The sequence below is a fragment of the Chanodichthys erythropterus genome, chromosome 22 (assembly GCF_024489055.1).
Source record: "Chanodichthys erythropterus isolate Z2021 chromosome 22, ASM2448905v1, whole genome shotgun sequence".
NCBI lineage: Eukaryota > Metazoa > Chordata > Actinopteri > Cypriniformes > Xenocyprididae > Chanodichthys > Chanodichthys erythropterus.
Window position 1 is genome coordinate 20,734,073 of NC_090242.1, and position 17,478 is coordinate 20,751,550.

The following is a 17,478-nucleotide window of genomic DNA, read 5'->3' on the forward strand; positions in this document are numbered from 1 at the left end:
AATGAAATAAACACTTCAAAAGTTTGGGGTCAGTAAGATATATATATATATATATATATACAGTACAGTCTATTTGTACAAATATTTGTGTACAATATTTTTTTCAGGATTATTTGATGAATAGAAAGTTCAAAAGAACAGTGTTTATCTGAAATCTAATCTTTTGTAACATTATAAATGTCTTTACTGCCACTTTTGATTGATTTAATGCATCCTTGCTGAATAAAAGTATTAATTTCTTTAATTTCTTTTCAAAAAAATAAAAATATTATAGATAAATGCTGTTCTTTTTAACTTTCTATTCATCAAGGAATCCTGAAAAAAAGAGTACACAACTGTTTTCAACATTGAAAATAATCATAAATGTTTATTAAGCAGCAAATCGGCATATTAGAATGATTTCTGAAGGATCATGTGACACTGAAGTGACACTTTTACTGTATTTTTAATTAAATAAATGTAGCCTTGGTGAGCAGACGAAACTTTACATATATAATTCTTACACTAAAATATGAATTGCTTTTTTTTAATATATTTTTTATATTTAATTTTATATTTATTCAATTTATTTAAATGACACATTTTACTGAAAAGATTCCCCTTTCCCACATCTGACTCCATTAAAATCACTCAGAATAAAAAAAAAAGTGACACCATTCTGAAAGACTCAGCCAAATAAAAGTATATATTATTTATTCATTTAAAAATCTTGTTTGTCTCAGCTTTACTTCACAACGCATGAGTAATCATGTATGCTGAACAAACTCAAGTGAAAGTGTGAAGCGAATCAGCTCTCATGCTGCGTTCATAAATTTAACACAGTACTTGGTGATGCAAAATGATTGAACATATTTATAAACACAGCATCAATTATTCCACCCAAACATTCTGCTCAGTGCTCAGTATGCACCCTGTGTATCTAGTATATGAGAACATAACGCTTGTCCTAACCTGAAATTCTCAAGTCGCACAAGACTTTTCTTGGCCCAAACACTGGTTTCCAGGAATAGCTGCATCTCTGCCTTTTGGAGGAAGCGCACGCTGCTTTTACTGCCAAAGGTCACGGCTGGAGCACTTCATCCGTATGGACAGATCTGTCCAATTACAACAAACTGCAGCTGGCAGTACAGCACTTATGCAATCAACAACTGAAGCGTGCTACTTTAATACCACGAAGCTAATCAATGTTCTCCAACTATGCACAAAACGCAGAGCAGAATCTGATGAGGCCTACAGGAAGAGATAAGATCAGGGCTAAAATAAGCTGAGGCTAAAAGAAACATGTAAACATCTGACTAGCAAAGAGCAGATACAGAAACAGAGATGGAAACAGGACCAGGTGCTAGCTGCTATCTAATCCTGCTTACACAGTGTGAATCCAGATATACTGTCAAGGCTTTTGGCACAGACACAAAGTTATGCTGATTTGCATCAAGCATATGTGACCACAAAAAAAATTATGGAGGATAGAAGGTTCTGCACTTCGGTTTTATCTATAAACTTGAGAAACATGATCATTCATTTTTAACCAAAGAGGCTCAATAAATCATCATCTTATTCTTATAGAAAAAATATAAGATGGTGCAATGGTACAGTGATGGTATAAGGTGATAAAACTATGGTACTCTGATATACATCATGGTACTTTATAATTAACATTCAAAGAAAACCATATTAGCAAGCTAGAAGTTAAAATAACCATGATATTACTATAGAACGTGTTCAAAAACATGGTAATTATGGATCCACCAAGTGACCATACTAAAATTATGGTCAATGCTGACAAGTTTTTATGTTATGGCCGATTAATGGCCAATTCTAAAATGTGACCCAATAAGATGCAATATGTAATATTTTCTGTCTGCTAGAGGTCGCTAGAGGCCTATTCAAAATAAAGGCGTAGCTGGACGACACCAAATTTGAGCACGGAATCTTGGGACATGTTCACATCACGGCCAGTGGAAATAATCAGGATGGGACTCAGAAAGAAATCATGTTCTTGGATGCGATTATTAACGTTACTGTAGTATGAAGCAGAGCAGGACCGAGTGTTGTGAGAGCTGAACGAGGCCGCTGGAGCGATTGCGTAACACGCTGTGAGCAGCGGAACTTTTATTATGCCACAGTCGCCGCTTCCGCTTTTCCGGACATGAGTATGAGGTAACGCAGCTCTGTTTATCATATTAGATACATTTGAGTGTGTTAAAAATGTTATAACGTTACTCTGTGCATTTGCTGTTGTGAGACACTGTTACACACTGCAGTAAGCTAGATCGAATTTAGAATATCATATTAAATGCTGGATGGCTTGTGTTGATAAATGACGTAATAACGTATTGTATGATTGAGAAAATGCTGTATTACTGTTACTAAAAATAAAGCTGCATCTGATTATGCTATGTTCGTTACTTCACAAAATAGTGTTTTTCTCTGAGGCATGGTAAAGCATGGTACTCGCAAAAAATTAAGAAAATTAAACAATAAGACTATACTTGTCGAGCTATGTAACAATAATTTTCTGTCTATAAATATATCAAAACAGCTGTTCCCTTGCCTATTAAAACATGTAATATATTTAAGCTTCTTTGGTGTTTCCATGGTTTCTACAAAATAAAACCGGAAACTGAGGGTAACGAGGGTATTACGCAATTGACAGGCACCTCCTCACACGTCCCGGAGGCTTGGTCTAAATTGCAATTTTCTCACGATTTACAAATAGTTGGAAACATTGGGGATATTGTAAATACTCAAGTGAACAAAATATATAACACTGGCCTAATGGTTTTTGGATATTTTACTGCAATATACTTACATATTGCACCTTTAATTTAGTTGGTCCACATTAGATATTCTACTAATTACAAGTAACACTGCTACTACACATCAACTAAGTCTCAGAGTATTAGTAGACTGTAGTAGATTGGTAGTAAACATTAGGTGTTAGGGTTCGGTTAGTATAATAAGTTGACATGTAGTTTCAAAAGTACTTACAGTCAGTAGAATGTCAGTTAGGGAACATCATAATAAAGTGTTAGCAGATATTAAGCAGACAGTAATATTCTAATGAGTTAGTTGACAAGTTGTTGCGAAGTTACTTATAGTCTGTAGAATGTCTAAAGTGGAGTTAGATAATGGTGAATGTGATTAAATTAGGGAAATGAGAATGCACAATTAAATACTGATGAATAAAACAAAATTCTACATAAAATCAGGCCTTAAATATATTCCATGCAAAAACACCAATAATCTTCATATTTCCTGATATTCTGGGCTGTGAAACCTTTCAGCATAGGGAGGATTTAATTCCCATCTCTCATCCCTGATGTCTGACGTGGATGAATCTGCTGATGTGACTCATGTGATGACAACATTAAAAAAGAAGGCACGTGCATTACAAGCCATCCAGCCCTGCACAGGGCACATGGATAATTCTGCAGGCTTACAATGTAGACCTCGAGGGAATGTAGTGACATAAGATTGACAGCATCAGATTATTCCAGTGCTAGGGAATACAAGGTTTCAGGCTGAAATGTGCAAAACAAACATGAAATCATACAAATGGGGTGAGAGTTTACAGACTCTTCATGAGCAAGAATGGCAGTCTGGAAATGTCATAATCCGTGATTTTAAATAAAATTACAGCAATATATGTATGAAACAAACATTTGAGATCATTAGAACAAACGTGCAATGAGAGCCATATCACTTTCATTCTCACGTTAGACAGACATTTGAGCCAATTACTGCAAAACCGCCACAAGGTTTCCACTTTTAGATATGATAGCCATCTTTCCTGCCTGTGAGCTGTGTCCTAAATACAACGAATATACAACAATCAAAAGTTGTATAATAATGAATCAAACATGCTTAAAATGTAATATATCTTTCAGTGATCATTATAGTTTGGCCATAATCACAATGGCGAGAGATAAAACTGTCTTTGTAATACAGCCAAAATCATCAAGATCCAATGAGAGCAGATAAAATCAAGGAAACCCAAAGAAAGCGCTGCAGCTGACCATTACCGAATCTCAAAATTAGCATAATTTCCCAGAATTCCGACAGCGGAATGTTTTCACAAGCAGAATTTCCAGAGGTCCAGTGCAAGAATAGAGGGAAGCAGGTTTTTACATGTCGGAAACACTTGCAAACATACAAAACTCCTGTTGACCCTGACCGATCACACCACACACAATCAAACTGCAATGCAAATGCAATGGATCATAACACATCCATCTAATAAATTCTTATCTTGAGATTTTTTATGACATACATTAACCTTCTTGTTCTAAAGCCATACTGTTTAATCTTAGTACAGGTACTGACATGTTTATTGTTACACCAATGAGGTAAATCACATCTCTAAATCATCCAGGAACAGCTCTTACCCTGAGGGTAGAAACATATAAACTCACTGATGATTCTGCTTCACAATTAGTTGTTACAGTTCAGCCTATGATTACTTAACCAACTCTGCCTTGACTTAATTGCCAGTCCTTAAGGTTCCCTTTCACTCACGGGGTAATCCTGTCAAATCCAGTAAGAAGATTACAGGAGGGCATCTCTGAGAGGAATCAGACTGACCCTATGTACCCAAACGGGCAGGGAAAGTGTTTGAGTATTCTACGTCATAAATGTATGAAAGCAGATAGCTAATGTAAAAAATAAAATAAAATAAAAAAATCAACCATATGGGTATACTATACAGTATACATCTTTAGATTTCTTTACCAAGGCCAACAAATAAACCAGGGCTATCAAAATGTAGTTCTTATTTACAATAGAAACATTAAAAGTTATAGTTATAGTCAAAAGGATAGTTCAACCAAAAATGAAAATTTGATGTTTATCTGCTTGCCCCCAGGGCATCCAAGATGTAGGTGACTTTGTTTCTGCAATAGAACACAAATGATGATTTTTAACTCCAACCGTTGCCGCCTGTCAGTCATATAATGCATGTCAATGTGAACTTCGTCTATAAGAGTAAAAAAAAAAACATGCACAGACAAATCCAAATGAAACCCTGCGGCTCGTGACGACACATTGATGTCCTAAGACACGAAACAATCAGTTTGTGCGAGAAACCGAACAGTATTTATATCATTTTTTTACCTCTAAAACACCACTATGTCCAACTGCCCTCCACATCCGGTTAGTGAGTTCCGAACGCGCTCTGACAACTCATTGAAGCAAAGCGCAAGAGATCACTTTCGTCATTAGAACATATTTTCTGATCTCACCAACTGGATGTGGAGGGCAGTTGGACATAGTGGTGTTTTAGAGGTAAAAAATGATATAAATACTGTTCAGATTCTCACACAAACCGATCGTTTTGTGTGTTAGGACATCAGTGTCGTCACCATCGAGACACAGTGTTTAATTTGGATTTGTCTGTGCATGTTTTTTTTTTACTCTTATAGACAAAGTTCCCATTGACATGCATTATACGACTGACAGACAGCAACGGTTGGAGTTAAAAATCATCATCTGTGTTCTACTGAAGAAACAAAGTCACCTACATCTTGGATGCCCTGGGAGTAAGCAGACAAACATCAATTTTTCCATTTTAAAGTTAAACTGCCCTGTAAAGAAATGCCATCATTAGTCTGTCAGCAGCCACAAACAGTGGCATCCAAAATATCTCAAAATACCAGTAAGTTTCCCAACAAGCTGAGGTCAGTTGACAAGGTGATGGACAGTGCATGCTAAGAAAAGCTGCTAAAAAGACTTGCCGCCCTCACTGCCGCCAGGATGGACACTTTCTGGCTCCAGTGACACACGTTAATGGCAGACGATACAGAAAAATTTTATGACTTAAGTACAGTGCGCTGACAGTGCAGGTGCTTCGGCCAGCTCTGATGTGACTCAATTTAGCTCGGGGTACAACGAGAGGGCTCTTATTTCTAACACCAAGTCCAGGAGCCAAAAGACTAAATATCAGTTTCTAAATGGGTCAGACAAGCTACTGTACCTACTGCCATCTCAATTTTGACCATCTGGGTTCAATGACAAACAGGTTATGCCAGCATTTTCTTTATTTTCAAACCCTGTCTGAAGATGCCAAATGGATGTAACAGGCCATGCAAGCCAACTGTCAAAAGTCATTTACTTTCATTCTTTGTGCTTTAAAGAATGTGGAGGACAAATCCACTTTTGCAAGAACCTGTTTGTATTGATAGGCACTTAGTTACCAGTTACACATTTAAAAAAAAGTTTGTTATATTAATACTCGTATTCCAAATGTGCAAACTTCTGCATCACTGAATAAGGAGTCAAGATCTAAGGAAAGAACAGGTGTATGATCAAACCAACAAGTTCACATCACCTGCAGAACACGTCCATCAGCTTTCCTTTCCAGGCCTTTTTAAATGTTAAACAGTTTTACATACATGCACCCGGAAAAGCTCTCACATGCTAGAGATAGAAATCCTTTTAAATTCATGTTAAGGTCCTGAATTTAGGTACAAACAGAATGCAAAATAGCATTGAATGTAAGGATGTTAAAATTAAGTGAAATTGATATTAATCAGTCATTTTTAACAAGAAAAGCAATGTTTGTCAAGACCAACTATGAATGTTGGCTTGGCAAAACTTTGTTTTACAGATTGATAGAACGATAAGATCGATATATAGTTTCTGACTGCTTACTCATATAAAAGCTGTATAAAGTTAAACTATGCTAAATTGTGCTAAAAGGCATTAAAGACTTACTACTAGGACTTTATCTGAAAACACTGTTCTGCTGTTGAACATTCATATATTTCTAAAAGGAATTGGTTTTGGGTCCCGGTACTCTGCCAAGTAAAGGAGAACTTTCTGTGACCATCACACTGTTTAGTGTTTCAGAGAGCTTCAACGCTAAATCAACATGCAAGTGGGCCAAAAATATCATGCCTAAATTTGGTAGGATCAAAAAACCTTGCAGCTAAACTTGTTGTTCTGTTTTTACTTGGGTCAGGAAACCTAAAAATGGTAAAACAAAGAAATGTAACTACACCCTACCACAAATACAGCTCGCAGTCGATATCTATTATCATTAATGAACTCAAGTAATCCAGCCTTCAATAATAATGGGTACTTAAAAGCTAATGTACTCATTAAGCAGGCTAAACAGGTCTTTACTCTGTACCATGGCACAGGGCCCTCACATCTTGTGAGCTGTTGTCAAGAACTAATGTGAGTCAGGAATCGCCCCACCTGATCCTGTCTCATCATGTGACAGCAGAGGGGGAAAGAACTGTGAGACTTCAGGAAACAGAGCTGCCAAGTCTAACAGGACATCCTGCCCAGCTATTTAAACATCATACAAAATGTACTTTATTAGAACATAACTGTAAACTTAATGAGCCATAGCATCTGGTTTATTTTACTGTATGTAAAACATTATCACTGTGCAGAACAAAGGGACAAGAAGGCCAAGAATCACACTGAAAAAAAAAAAAAAAGTTTTATACATGCCCAATTAGTAATTAGTTAATTGCGTAATGCACAAATGACATGCATTGTACGCATCAGGAATGAAAACACTCAAAACATACTACCATCTGTGTGCATTGATCATTTTAAAAACAGTGGGCCCAAAAGGTATTTGGCCATTATATAACCAAAAATATATATTTTAAAGAAATCTGGCACAAAACATCCATGTGTTTGTTAGGTTTTCAATGATCAAACAAGGACATACTGTTCAAAATTAGAAATGGTTCAGAAATGGTTGCGAGATGTGAAATTAGTTCTGAGTAAAGGTTTAGCCTCATTTCTTTTAGATTTTATTTAATGCAATGACATTCAGACATTTTAAGTGACCAAATACCAATTTATTGGGCTGTAGTACTTTGTGTCCTTTCCAGGACATGTTAAACAATTAGCATGCAATAACATATGAAGCTGGGCCTCTTTACATAAGCTTAACTAAACACCATCTTTGACTGTTATTTGGCAAAAATGGGCATGGTGTGTTCAGTGAGGTATGTCTCTTACATAAGCCAACCACTTTATTTTTAAAATAACACTCGAAATGTGCCCGTTTCAACATTGGATATAAACACAACAAATTACAATGTACATAAATATCGCTCAGGGAGATCCTTAAAGCGAAGAAAAACTACATAGTTTGCCAGTAAAAGAATTCTCCCACACATTTTACCCTTTTAGAAACTGAGGAGTGGGACTTCTTCATAAATAAAGTCTGTTTGAAGACAAAAGGGCCTAGAACCTAACCTAGCCTAAGAGGGTGCAAACTACAGATTACAAGAGAAATTTGTATTATATATTAACATAAATCAAATAAAAAGCTTACTTATTAGTGATTTTAATATATTATAATATAATATATATATATAATATCACTTTTATATAATATTATAATATAATATAATATAATATAATATATTATAATATAATATAATATATACATTATATATATATTATATATATATATATATATATATATATATATATAATTATATACACACACAACGTAAACTAGTATTTAGGTTACTATATATGCCAGTGACTGCTGCACCTAATCTGCATCCCATAAAGAAAGGCATTTGACGTTACCATGGCTACCCTCTCCACTGCTCTGGATGTGCAAGCCTGTGTTCACAGCAGCACCACAGACAGCTCAAGCTAATTTGTGTTTCTAGGTGTGGCTTCAAACCCACCGAGACTCCCCCCATCCCTCTTGTCATGGCCAGCCATTCTCATTCTTTGTTTAGCCTAGATCCATCCTAAAATGACTTCATTTCATGCTGATTCGCCCTTTATTGTATCAGTGTTTACTTGGCAATAAACCCAGACATGTATAGGCCTCCATGGTGACAGCACTCCAAAAATTACCTTATTCATCACTGTCTGAGAGATGTATGACTGCATATCAGTGGTAACCTAAAACAATTTGAGTCTCTAACCATAAAAGTAAATGAATGCAGGCATCTGGTTAACAACTTGTTTTTCATCATAAACATCCTACTCAAAATTACATTAAAGCGATAGTTCACATTTAAAAAAAAAAAAGAACATTCTATCATAATTTACTCACCCCCATGTCGTTTCAAACCTGTATGCATTTCCTTATTCTGTGGCACACAAAAAAAAGATAATATGAAATTTTTTTTTTTTTTTGTCTATACAATAAAAGTATACGGGGTCAAAAATTTGGCTCCTATTGACTTTAATTGTATGGACAAAAACAATTAAAACATCCTTCAAAATATCTTTGTGTTCTGCAGACTTACAGGTTTGTAAAGACAGGGTAAGTAAATGATGACAGAACTTTCATTTTGGGGTGAATTATCCCTTTGATACCATAAAATCAATCAAATATATGTTGGCAAGAAGAAACTATGGTCACAAACACATGATATCAAACACAATCATGAAGACAATAGCAAAACACTAACCTGGGAAGGAATGTGGATAGGGGGACCCTCTCTTCAGGCACTTGGAACACAGGACATGCACAGAGTAGTGAAGGCCAGGCCATTCCTGCAGAAGAACATTTAACTCTTCCACTAGGGGAATAATGGCTTGCCAAGCTGTCCAGATATTTGGCAAGGATGCATGGCTGGAAATGGAGAGGATCTCAGGCTGCAATCTGCTCCGAGAGGGCCGGTAACTCACCGTCACAGGCACTTTACCTCGATAGGCAAAGATGTGATGCTTTCCATCTGACCGTTGCACAACGTGGCTGTTGATTTGCACACTATACCGTGCAAAAAGTCCAAGAGGGGTGAGGAAAGGAAATCTGTATTCAATCTGCAGCTGCTCGACCGAGAAGAACTGACCAGGGATCGAAGAGCCACCACTGGCCGAGGCCTCAAGATGGGGCTCCTCGCTGCTGACTTGACTGGGAAACTTATACCAGACGGTGGCCCCATTAAGCGGCTTGCTGCGAGGTTTGTTGACACAGTAGCAGACGCCCATCTTTTCCAGCAGTTCCATGATCAAGTGCAAGTCCTGCTGTGTCTGTACCAGAGGTTTAAGCAGCAAGCGAATCACATTTGATGGCAACAGGCCATGCAACAGAAAACCCTCCACGTGACCATGCATCTGCGTAGACCTGGTGTTATCTCCATCATCTCCCTCATCCTGTAGTTTCTCAAGCATTGCAGCAAGGTCCCTCTGGAAAAACACATTCAAGATGGCGATAAACCGGGGTAGATTGTGGAAGACGTATTCCTTTAATGTCATGCTGTCTTCAAAGTACAAAAGTTTACCGCTCTCGTGTAGGTAAGAGAGTGCGCTTTGCAGACGATCCTCAGTCAGCCCAGCCTGAAGGCCCAATCGGGCCGAATCCCACCAGGAAAGCCATAAATCCTGTGGCTTAAAATGCAGTTCCTCAAGCATCTGCCATGACTTTGGCAGGACTCTGTGAAGATTGGGGAAAATCTCCCTGTGATCGGCGACAGACATGAGCTTCTCTTTCAAATGCTGGATGTTTCTTTGTGCTGCCACGCAGCTGACACATATCACCGGAGAAAGGATTTGTAGTCGATTGTTGAGCATATATTGCAACTGGGACTTTTTACGTCTCAGGTTTTTATCTGTGACCCCGTAAAAGAGAACATGGGGGCTTGAAGTCCGAACATCGTAACCTTGCTCAAGGGCTTCGTCAACCTGCAGGGCAAGCACATGTAAGCATTCAGTGTCCGTTTTTTCCTGGAGCGAAATCTGTCTGTGAATATCCAGGCACTTTTCTTCAACCTCGACCTCTTCACACAAGTCACTGTGGGTCCCTACGATGCACACAACTGCATGTGGCACCTTGGCACTGAGAAGGTGGAGGAAACTGCCAACATGGGAGTAGAAGCTCTTTGATGTATATAATTTCAGATTCACAACCAAAACATAAAGAGCTCCGGGAGAGAGGAAAAAGGGTTTGATAAGATCATAGTTCTGCTTACCGGATAAATCATATACAATGAACGTAAGACTGCGTTCCTCATCTGCTACCCAGTTCGTCACATCAATACCTCTACATCCAATCGCCATCTTGGCGTCTGATGGTTTGTTGATGATGCACTGCCTGAGTGTGGTTTTCCCTGCATTTCTCTGGCCCATCAAAACCAGTTTAAGTCTTGGTTTTATGGCAGGTTGGGAGTGTGCAAGCTCCTTCTGATAGGCAGCTATGTAGGGGATCCCCTTCATGCACACTTCATAAGGAGGCTGAATGAGAGGATTATCCTTCACCTTCCAAATGTTGACTTTGGCAAGTTTTCCAAAATTGTCTGGGAGTATGGCGATTTGGTTACCCTGTAAAACCAGCTCCTCCAATTTCCCAAGTTCTACAATAGAGTCTGGGAGAAAAGTTATGCTATTATTGTCCAACCACAAATTAGCAAGATTGCACAGCTGTCCTACCTCCTCAGGGAGGAACGTCAGTTTATTCCGGCTTAAATACAACTCCTCCAAACTGGAGAGTTTGATTATAACCTGAGGAAAATCTTCAAATAAATTTGAGGAGAGATTGAGCATTTTCAGCTTCTGCAGTTTCCCAAATGATTGTGGCAGATTTGTGAGAAAATTATTATCGAGCATCAGGCTCTCCAAGTTCTGCAGCTCACAAAATGTTTCAGGCAAGGACGAGAGTTGGGTGCTGCTGAGCCAAAATATTTTAATGGATTGGAGCATCATGATGTTACCTGGAAGACCCTCTAGTTTATTCCCAGAGCAGTCTAGCTCCTCCAAATCACAGAGGGCAAGAATTTCAGAGGGGAAACGCTGCAGCTTGTTATGATCCACATCAAGTGTTCGGAGCTTCCTAAGCTGTGAAAAGGACCTTGGGAAATCATGCAGCTCATTGAAGCTGATGTCAAGCTCCTCAAGACTTTGCAAAGTCCCAATCTGAGATGGCAGGTATTGGATTTTGTTATGACTGATACACAACTTTTTAAGCCCCTTGAGAAGATCAATATCTTCTGAAAAGTGGTTCAAGCAGTTGTGACTGATGTCTAACTCAACCAGCTGACTAAGCTGAAATACTTCAGTTGGAACAGTGGCAAACTTGTTCCTGCGAAGGACTAGGATGCGAAGCCTGGTCAGGGTTGAGCCCAGTCCCTCTGGAAGTTCTTGAAGGGAGTTGTTTCCCAAATTGAGGACCTCAATCTCCTTTATGTCCTCAGGTAATGTTATTTTCTGGCTGTTTTTGGTGCTGAGAGTCAGCTGTCGCAGATTGCTCCTCAGCTTTCTGGAGCGCAAAGCAGCATCCCTCCATAATCGAGCCGTCTTCAGGTTATTCTCCTCAGCCATCGTATCAAAGCTGTGCTCCTCCTTGTTTTCATTGGGCTTAGTAATCAATCACCTAGGCAGCATGGTGCCGCTTTCACTTGCTTCATCGATTCGTGTTCTCCGCACAACAATCCAGATGAGACCAACATTTAGACAATGCCGATTTCATCTTCATCCGAAAATATGTGGTTCCGTTTAATCGGATTCAAGAAAACAGGGCTGGGCTGCGTTCTTTCACGCATCCTCTTTATCTGCGCCATCGACCACAGGATAAAAAACATCAAATGTCACATCAGCCTAGTTCGTGTGGCTGGCGATTCCGCCAGCGCGTCCTTTGATACCACATGAGTGAAAAAAAACTATATCCAGTGAGTTAGAATGAAAGAAGGGCAGTGGTGGCTGCTGTAGTCTTTCCGTGTGTCTCCGCCTATTCTCTGCGCATGCAGCCAGCAGTGAATGCTCACAGGAGCAGCACTGCGTCAGAGCCCCACCTTCTCTACGCCGCCTGCGACGCGACGTTCGCATAAACAAAAGCTTTGATTGGCCTGGGTGGTGACTTAGGACGCGTCGCGTATTAACAGCGGCTTTGATAATATTGAGTTGTCCTGAAGAAGGGATGTGAAGGTAATTTCGTTTCAGTCGTTTTAGTTTAACTGTCAGTAAATCACATCATGTTTATAAGACCATGCGCCACCCAGTGTAAATAATAGCTTGCTTCTAAAACATGACGTGAAGATGTGCATCTGGATCCTGTTTGCCTAAGATATGAATGAAACTTCTGACTTTCTACAAGCACCCTGTAAAGAAAAACAAAAAATATATAATATAACAAACTAGAAGAAACTCAAGACATAATCATGCAAATAAGACTTTGACTTTAATGATGGTAGGCGTTGTTTCGATTATTTACAGAGAAATGTTATTTGACGCCATCTACTGGACGTGGTGCGCAGATGCATTAATTTGGATAAATTACCTGTCTCTTATCAAATCAACAGAAATAATAACGTTTTTCTCTTATTAAAGTATGAGTAATTATATATGCAAATACATGCACTAATTCATTTTTTTATTAAAATGATTATAGTTCATAACTCAAATTTCTATCATGGTTTTTGCAAGGCCTTGGAAAATTAGATATGGTGGCCAGAAACCAGGTGAACTTTGTGCTAACAAATCATTGTTGCGTAACCACAACATATTTGAAGTTTGAGGATACTATAAGGTCGAAAGAACCCAAGAACACAAGTTTAGTCAACACCTGCAAATCAGACCTCAGCAAACAGGGATACGAATAATGTATAAATGATCTCTTATAATAATATTGTAAAGTGGCATCATAAAAAATGTTTATTGGCAATAGAATATACACATCGAGCTTTTCAGTTTTTTTTTTACTAACGTGCAACATGGATTAATAAAAGAAATGCAAAATTATCAATCACCCGTCAGGCTTTTAAAAAGGCTTTTGTCTGCAGCTTCTGTTTTTCTTCCTCAGGAGGAGCAAGTTTCAAAACACAGTATATAAACCCAATTTGCTGTAATGGTGAAGCACAGCCTCACCCCACTGATCTGTTATGATGTAAGCTTTTGCAGCAAAGACATCAGACATATTACTGAAACAATTTAAGAACACCCAGATTAGTTTGTCCCAATTACATAACGATTACACCAAGACGGGTATTCATATTTGTCCAAATTAAGCAATGTTAGTTTTGGGAAAGTGTCTTTTTAGTCTCGTTTCTTGGGTGTTTTAGGTGCTGGGGCTCCTTCAATAGGGGCAGAGATAGGCACACTCCGTGGCTCTCCTGAATGCAAGCACTCATTCACCCGCAGCTGACAGCCATCCTTCAACATGTGGATGGCAATTCTGGCAATGTTGCGGGAGTCATCTAGACCACAATGGGGACGTCCGTCATACTCCATACCAAGATTCTCCAGCATGCAGATTAGTTTTGTCTGAGCACGAGCAACCTGAGAGAAACGATTAAGAGACTCATGAAAACCTCCGACAAAATGTAATACTTTAAAAGCCTAATACTCTAAATATTCCTTTTATTCACAATTTAGATATCAAAATCATTTATTTTCATTTCCAATTTGACTAGGTGTATGTAAGGACTCATGAGGAAAATGAACATGAAAACAAACCTTATAAAAGTTTCCATAAGACTTTCTGATATTGATCCATTTTCTGGCAAACTGGGGGTATTTGATGCGACTAAGTTTGCATTGGGTATTAAGAAATTTTCCCATGTCCCATGACCTACACAGACAAGACATTGAGCTGTACAGTATATATATATATATATATCTGCACCAGGGACGGTTCTAAAACAACACGCCACGAAAGAGAACTTAAATGTGGTACTTGTGTGCTGTGATAGGCCTTTCTGTGTGAGCACACAACTGAAGTGTGTGCACAGAAAGCCGCCTCTCAGACAGCACGCGAGTAACGAATTGAGTTCTCTTTTCTTGAGCAAATACATGAAATTTACATCAAAATGCCCATCTTGATGAGTACCCAAGTAAACACAGTCTTATATATATCTTAGTAAAGGTAAACAGTTAAGACAACATTGGATGTGTGTCAATATAATAGATCCATGCATTATGTGTTAAAGTGACAGCAGCCTCATATAACTTCTGTTTCCCATGTTAATAATGTTAATCAAACAACAAAAGAAAAGAAATAATTACTGCACTTAACTAAATAACTTCAGTAGCTTTAACAGGTAACTGTGTTTATTTACTTAATACAGTACTACAGTTTTCACAAGCACTGTAAAGTGCCATTTAATGTATATCTTTGTTCTCTTGTATTTATTTGTGCTTGTAATTTGTTTATTTGTTCTTATCATTATTAAGTGTTTACTTGTCTTTAATGTTTGAACTTTATATTAGTTAGGCTAGTAGGCTATTTTTTTTTTTATTTTTTGCTGTGATCGTAAATTAGAAAAGTGAATTGTGAAATTTCACTGGTATCTAACATGTTGGTATTGTAAGGTTAGGTCAAAAACAATAAAATAAATAACTTTTATTTAATTATTTAGGCAGGGCCAGTGAATATTTGATCTACTGGTCCAACCAGGCCAGTAGAGAAAAATCCTTATTGTTGAGCCCCAAGTCTTTATTTTTTAGTTAACAGTAACACTAATCATTAATAATGATATAATAACAATTTTCTGTCAGTCAAACATTAGCCTACATATTTATCTGTACTGAACTGTACTGCAGAAAGAGTGGTATCATTATATTATTCATAATTTTTTTTGTATTGACCAATTTAAGGTAGGCTACTTTTGACTTACTATATAGTAATATAGTGGTGCCTATTTACAAAGAGGCACCACTTAGGCAATGGCTTTTTGCTACACATTCTCACTGAAGGCGAAATCCTAGAACCGCCCCTGTTCCGCACATTGAATTTTATTAAAGTCATGCTTAAAATTTCTTTTTCATCCTTACCCATCTGTCAAAAATGTATATTTGTACTTAGTTCCAAGTTCTTTTTTCTGTAGCCAAGAAACTGCTTGCTTTAGAACTTGATTGAATGGTTTCGCCTCATCCACCATTTTCTGGAAAAAAAAAAAAATGAGAATCAAATATTTAAGTTTGAGCAATTACCTTACATTCAATATTAGACTGAAGAATGAACCATATAGATGGCATGAAGTTTGGGGTCAATAATTTTTTTTTAAATGAAGTCTCTTGGGCTCACCAAGGCTGCATTTATTTGGTCAAAAATATAGTAAAAGCAGTAATATTGTGAAATATAATTACTGACCATAAACTTTTTAATGGTATTGTATATAACTCAAATTATTATTTCATTCAGTAAGCAGTTTGTTAAATCTTGCCTGAGTGATTCCGGTAAGTTTCACACAAAATTCAGAGAGCTGTGGGTTCACCACTGGCTTCACATACTCCTGAAATGAGTCTACCTGTAATGACAGTAATAGGATTACATATATAAACAAGTAAATCAATCCAAAAAAATTTCATGTTATCATGTTTGCCTGGCAAGAATCAAGCACACGTATGCCAGACTGTTCCCTCACCAACTCACAATCTCCAAGGTGTGCGTGTCGACCAAAACTATGGGGAATTCGATGATTTCATGAAGGTAGTCAGGTGGGTTATTTTCCTCACATGTCGCTTCAAAATCTACCACACAGATGTAGTCAAAGTATACATCACTGTTCCCTTTTGCACCAGCTGAATGCATCAGTTTTTGCTTTTTGTAGTAATTTTTGAGGCGCTTCTTTAGGACATCCTTAACGCCACTGAAAATATCATAAAGAAATGAACTAAATGAATGAATTTTAAGTAAAACAGCAAATTAAATAACCGTAAAAAAATTAAAAGTTCTCAATACCGTGTGTCAAGCTTCAGCTCGGCACATTTCGCAAGCAGCTCATTTTTGGTCATCCGGTTGATGGTGCCGTTTGCAATTGCAATCTCTTTATATACCGGATCACTGAAATCTCCCTGCTTTGGGGATGAAGGCTCCTGCTCCTCATTTTCTTCACAGGAAGTCTAAATGTGAGACAAGGAGATGCGTCATAGCAATGAAATACATATTTCTACAAAATATGAGTAAACAAAACAAACATCTAACCTAAGCTGACAGCAAGTAAGTATTTTACCTGCAATATGAATGCTTAGTAAATGAAAAATGATTAAACCCCACCCAAAACTATCGTCAAAAATTAGGAATGCATACAAAAATAATGGATCTCTTTCATTATTTAGCCATTTGCCACGGCAACACTCAAACATATTCATGTCCATGATACTGATAGTCACTAAAATTCAACTGTCAATGTTTAGATACTCACATTAGAGCAGCACTGCTCCTCCTGGTCTCCCCCAGACGTTGAAGTCTTATTTGCAGGTTGACTGGTCTCTTTCTGCGCCTCCATCAGTTTTGACAGTCTAATTTATTTCAGAAACACTCACATCTGGTTTATGGCGTTCACGCTCGGTGTCTCTGTTAACTTATTACACTCCCGGCGAAATATTACAACCGTAAATGCTTGTCTCAGTGTCTGAAGTTTATTTTGTGAATATTTGATCTAAAATAGCGCCTGTAGAGAAAGAATTAAACTTCTCTGGTTAGCTACAGACTCAAATGTGAGCCAGACAACTGACGTCACAACGCGCACAGGAAGCCGTCATGGAAAGGTCGAACAATTGCAAAATAAAAGACCCTTTCAAACGCATTTTTGTTAAAACTGTTTATTC

At 37.8% G+C, this 17,478-nt stretch overlaps 2 protein-coding genes across 3 annotated transcripts in view; both read right to left on the bottom strand.

Moving 5' to 3' along the window:
• mfhas1 (multifunctional ROCO family signaling regulator 1) overlaps positions 1 to 12,664 on the bottom strand; it is a 33,511-nt gene extending 20,847 nt beyond the window's left edge. Inside the window, exons 1-2 of one of the 2 annotated variants that reach the window (XM_067376596.1) lie at positions 9,405 to 12,664; positions 9,044 to 9,080 (exon numbers count right to left, since the gene is read on the bottom strand). In XM_067376596.1, coding sequence (XP_067232697.1) covers positions 9,076 to 9,080; positions 9,405 to 12,252 — 2,853 coding nt within the window. In that variant the 5' untranslated portion in view covers positions 12,253 to 12,664 and the 3' untranslated portion in view covers positions 9,044 to 9,075. The remainder of the gene's footprint in view (positions 1 to 9,043; positions 9,081 to 9,404) is intronic. The other variant, XM_067376595.1, reaches the window with a different exon arrangement.
• A 459-nt stretch (positions 12,665 to 13,123) lies between these two features.
• eri1 (exoribonuclease 1) lies at positions 13,124 to 17,391 on the bottom strand. Its single transcript, XM_067376017.1, has 7 exons — positions 17,073 to 17,391; positions 16,610 to 16,770; positions 16,301 to 16,517; positions 16,092 to 16,175; positions 15,700 to 15,809; positions 14,383 to 14,497; positions 13,124 to 14,205 (listed from the first exon to the last, which is right to left on the bottom strand). The coding sequence occupies exons 1-7, from the start codon at positions 17,154 to 17,156 to the stop codon at positions 13,963 to 13,965; spliced, it is 1,014 nt and encodes a 337-aa protein (XP_067232118.1). The 5' UTR covers positions 17,157 to 17,391; the 3' UTR covers positions 13,124 to 13,962.
• Between the last annotated feature and the right edge of the window lie 87 nt (positions 17,392 to 17,478).

Excerpts from the sequence above, each read along its gene's own strand:
- eri1 (XM_067376017.1), bottom strand. The coding sequence starts at position 17,156 with ATGGAGGCGCAGAAAGAGACCAGTCAACCTGCAAATAAGACTTCAACG. Across the intron at positions 16,771-17,072 it reads AGGAGCAGTGCTGCTCTAAT|ACTTCCTGTGAAGAAAATGA; the intron begins GTGAGTATCTAA and ends TCTCACATTTAG. Across the intron at positions 16,176-16,300 it reads ACACGCACACCTTGGAGATT|GTAGACTCATTTCAGGAGTA; the intron begins GTGAGTTGGTGA and ends CTGTCATTACAG.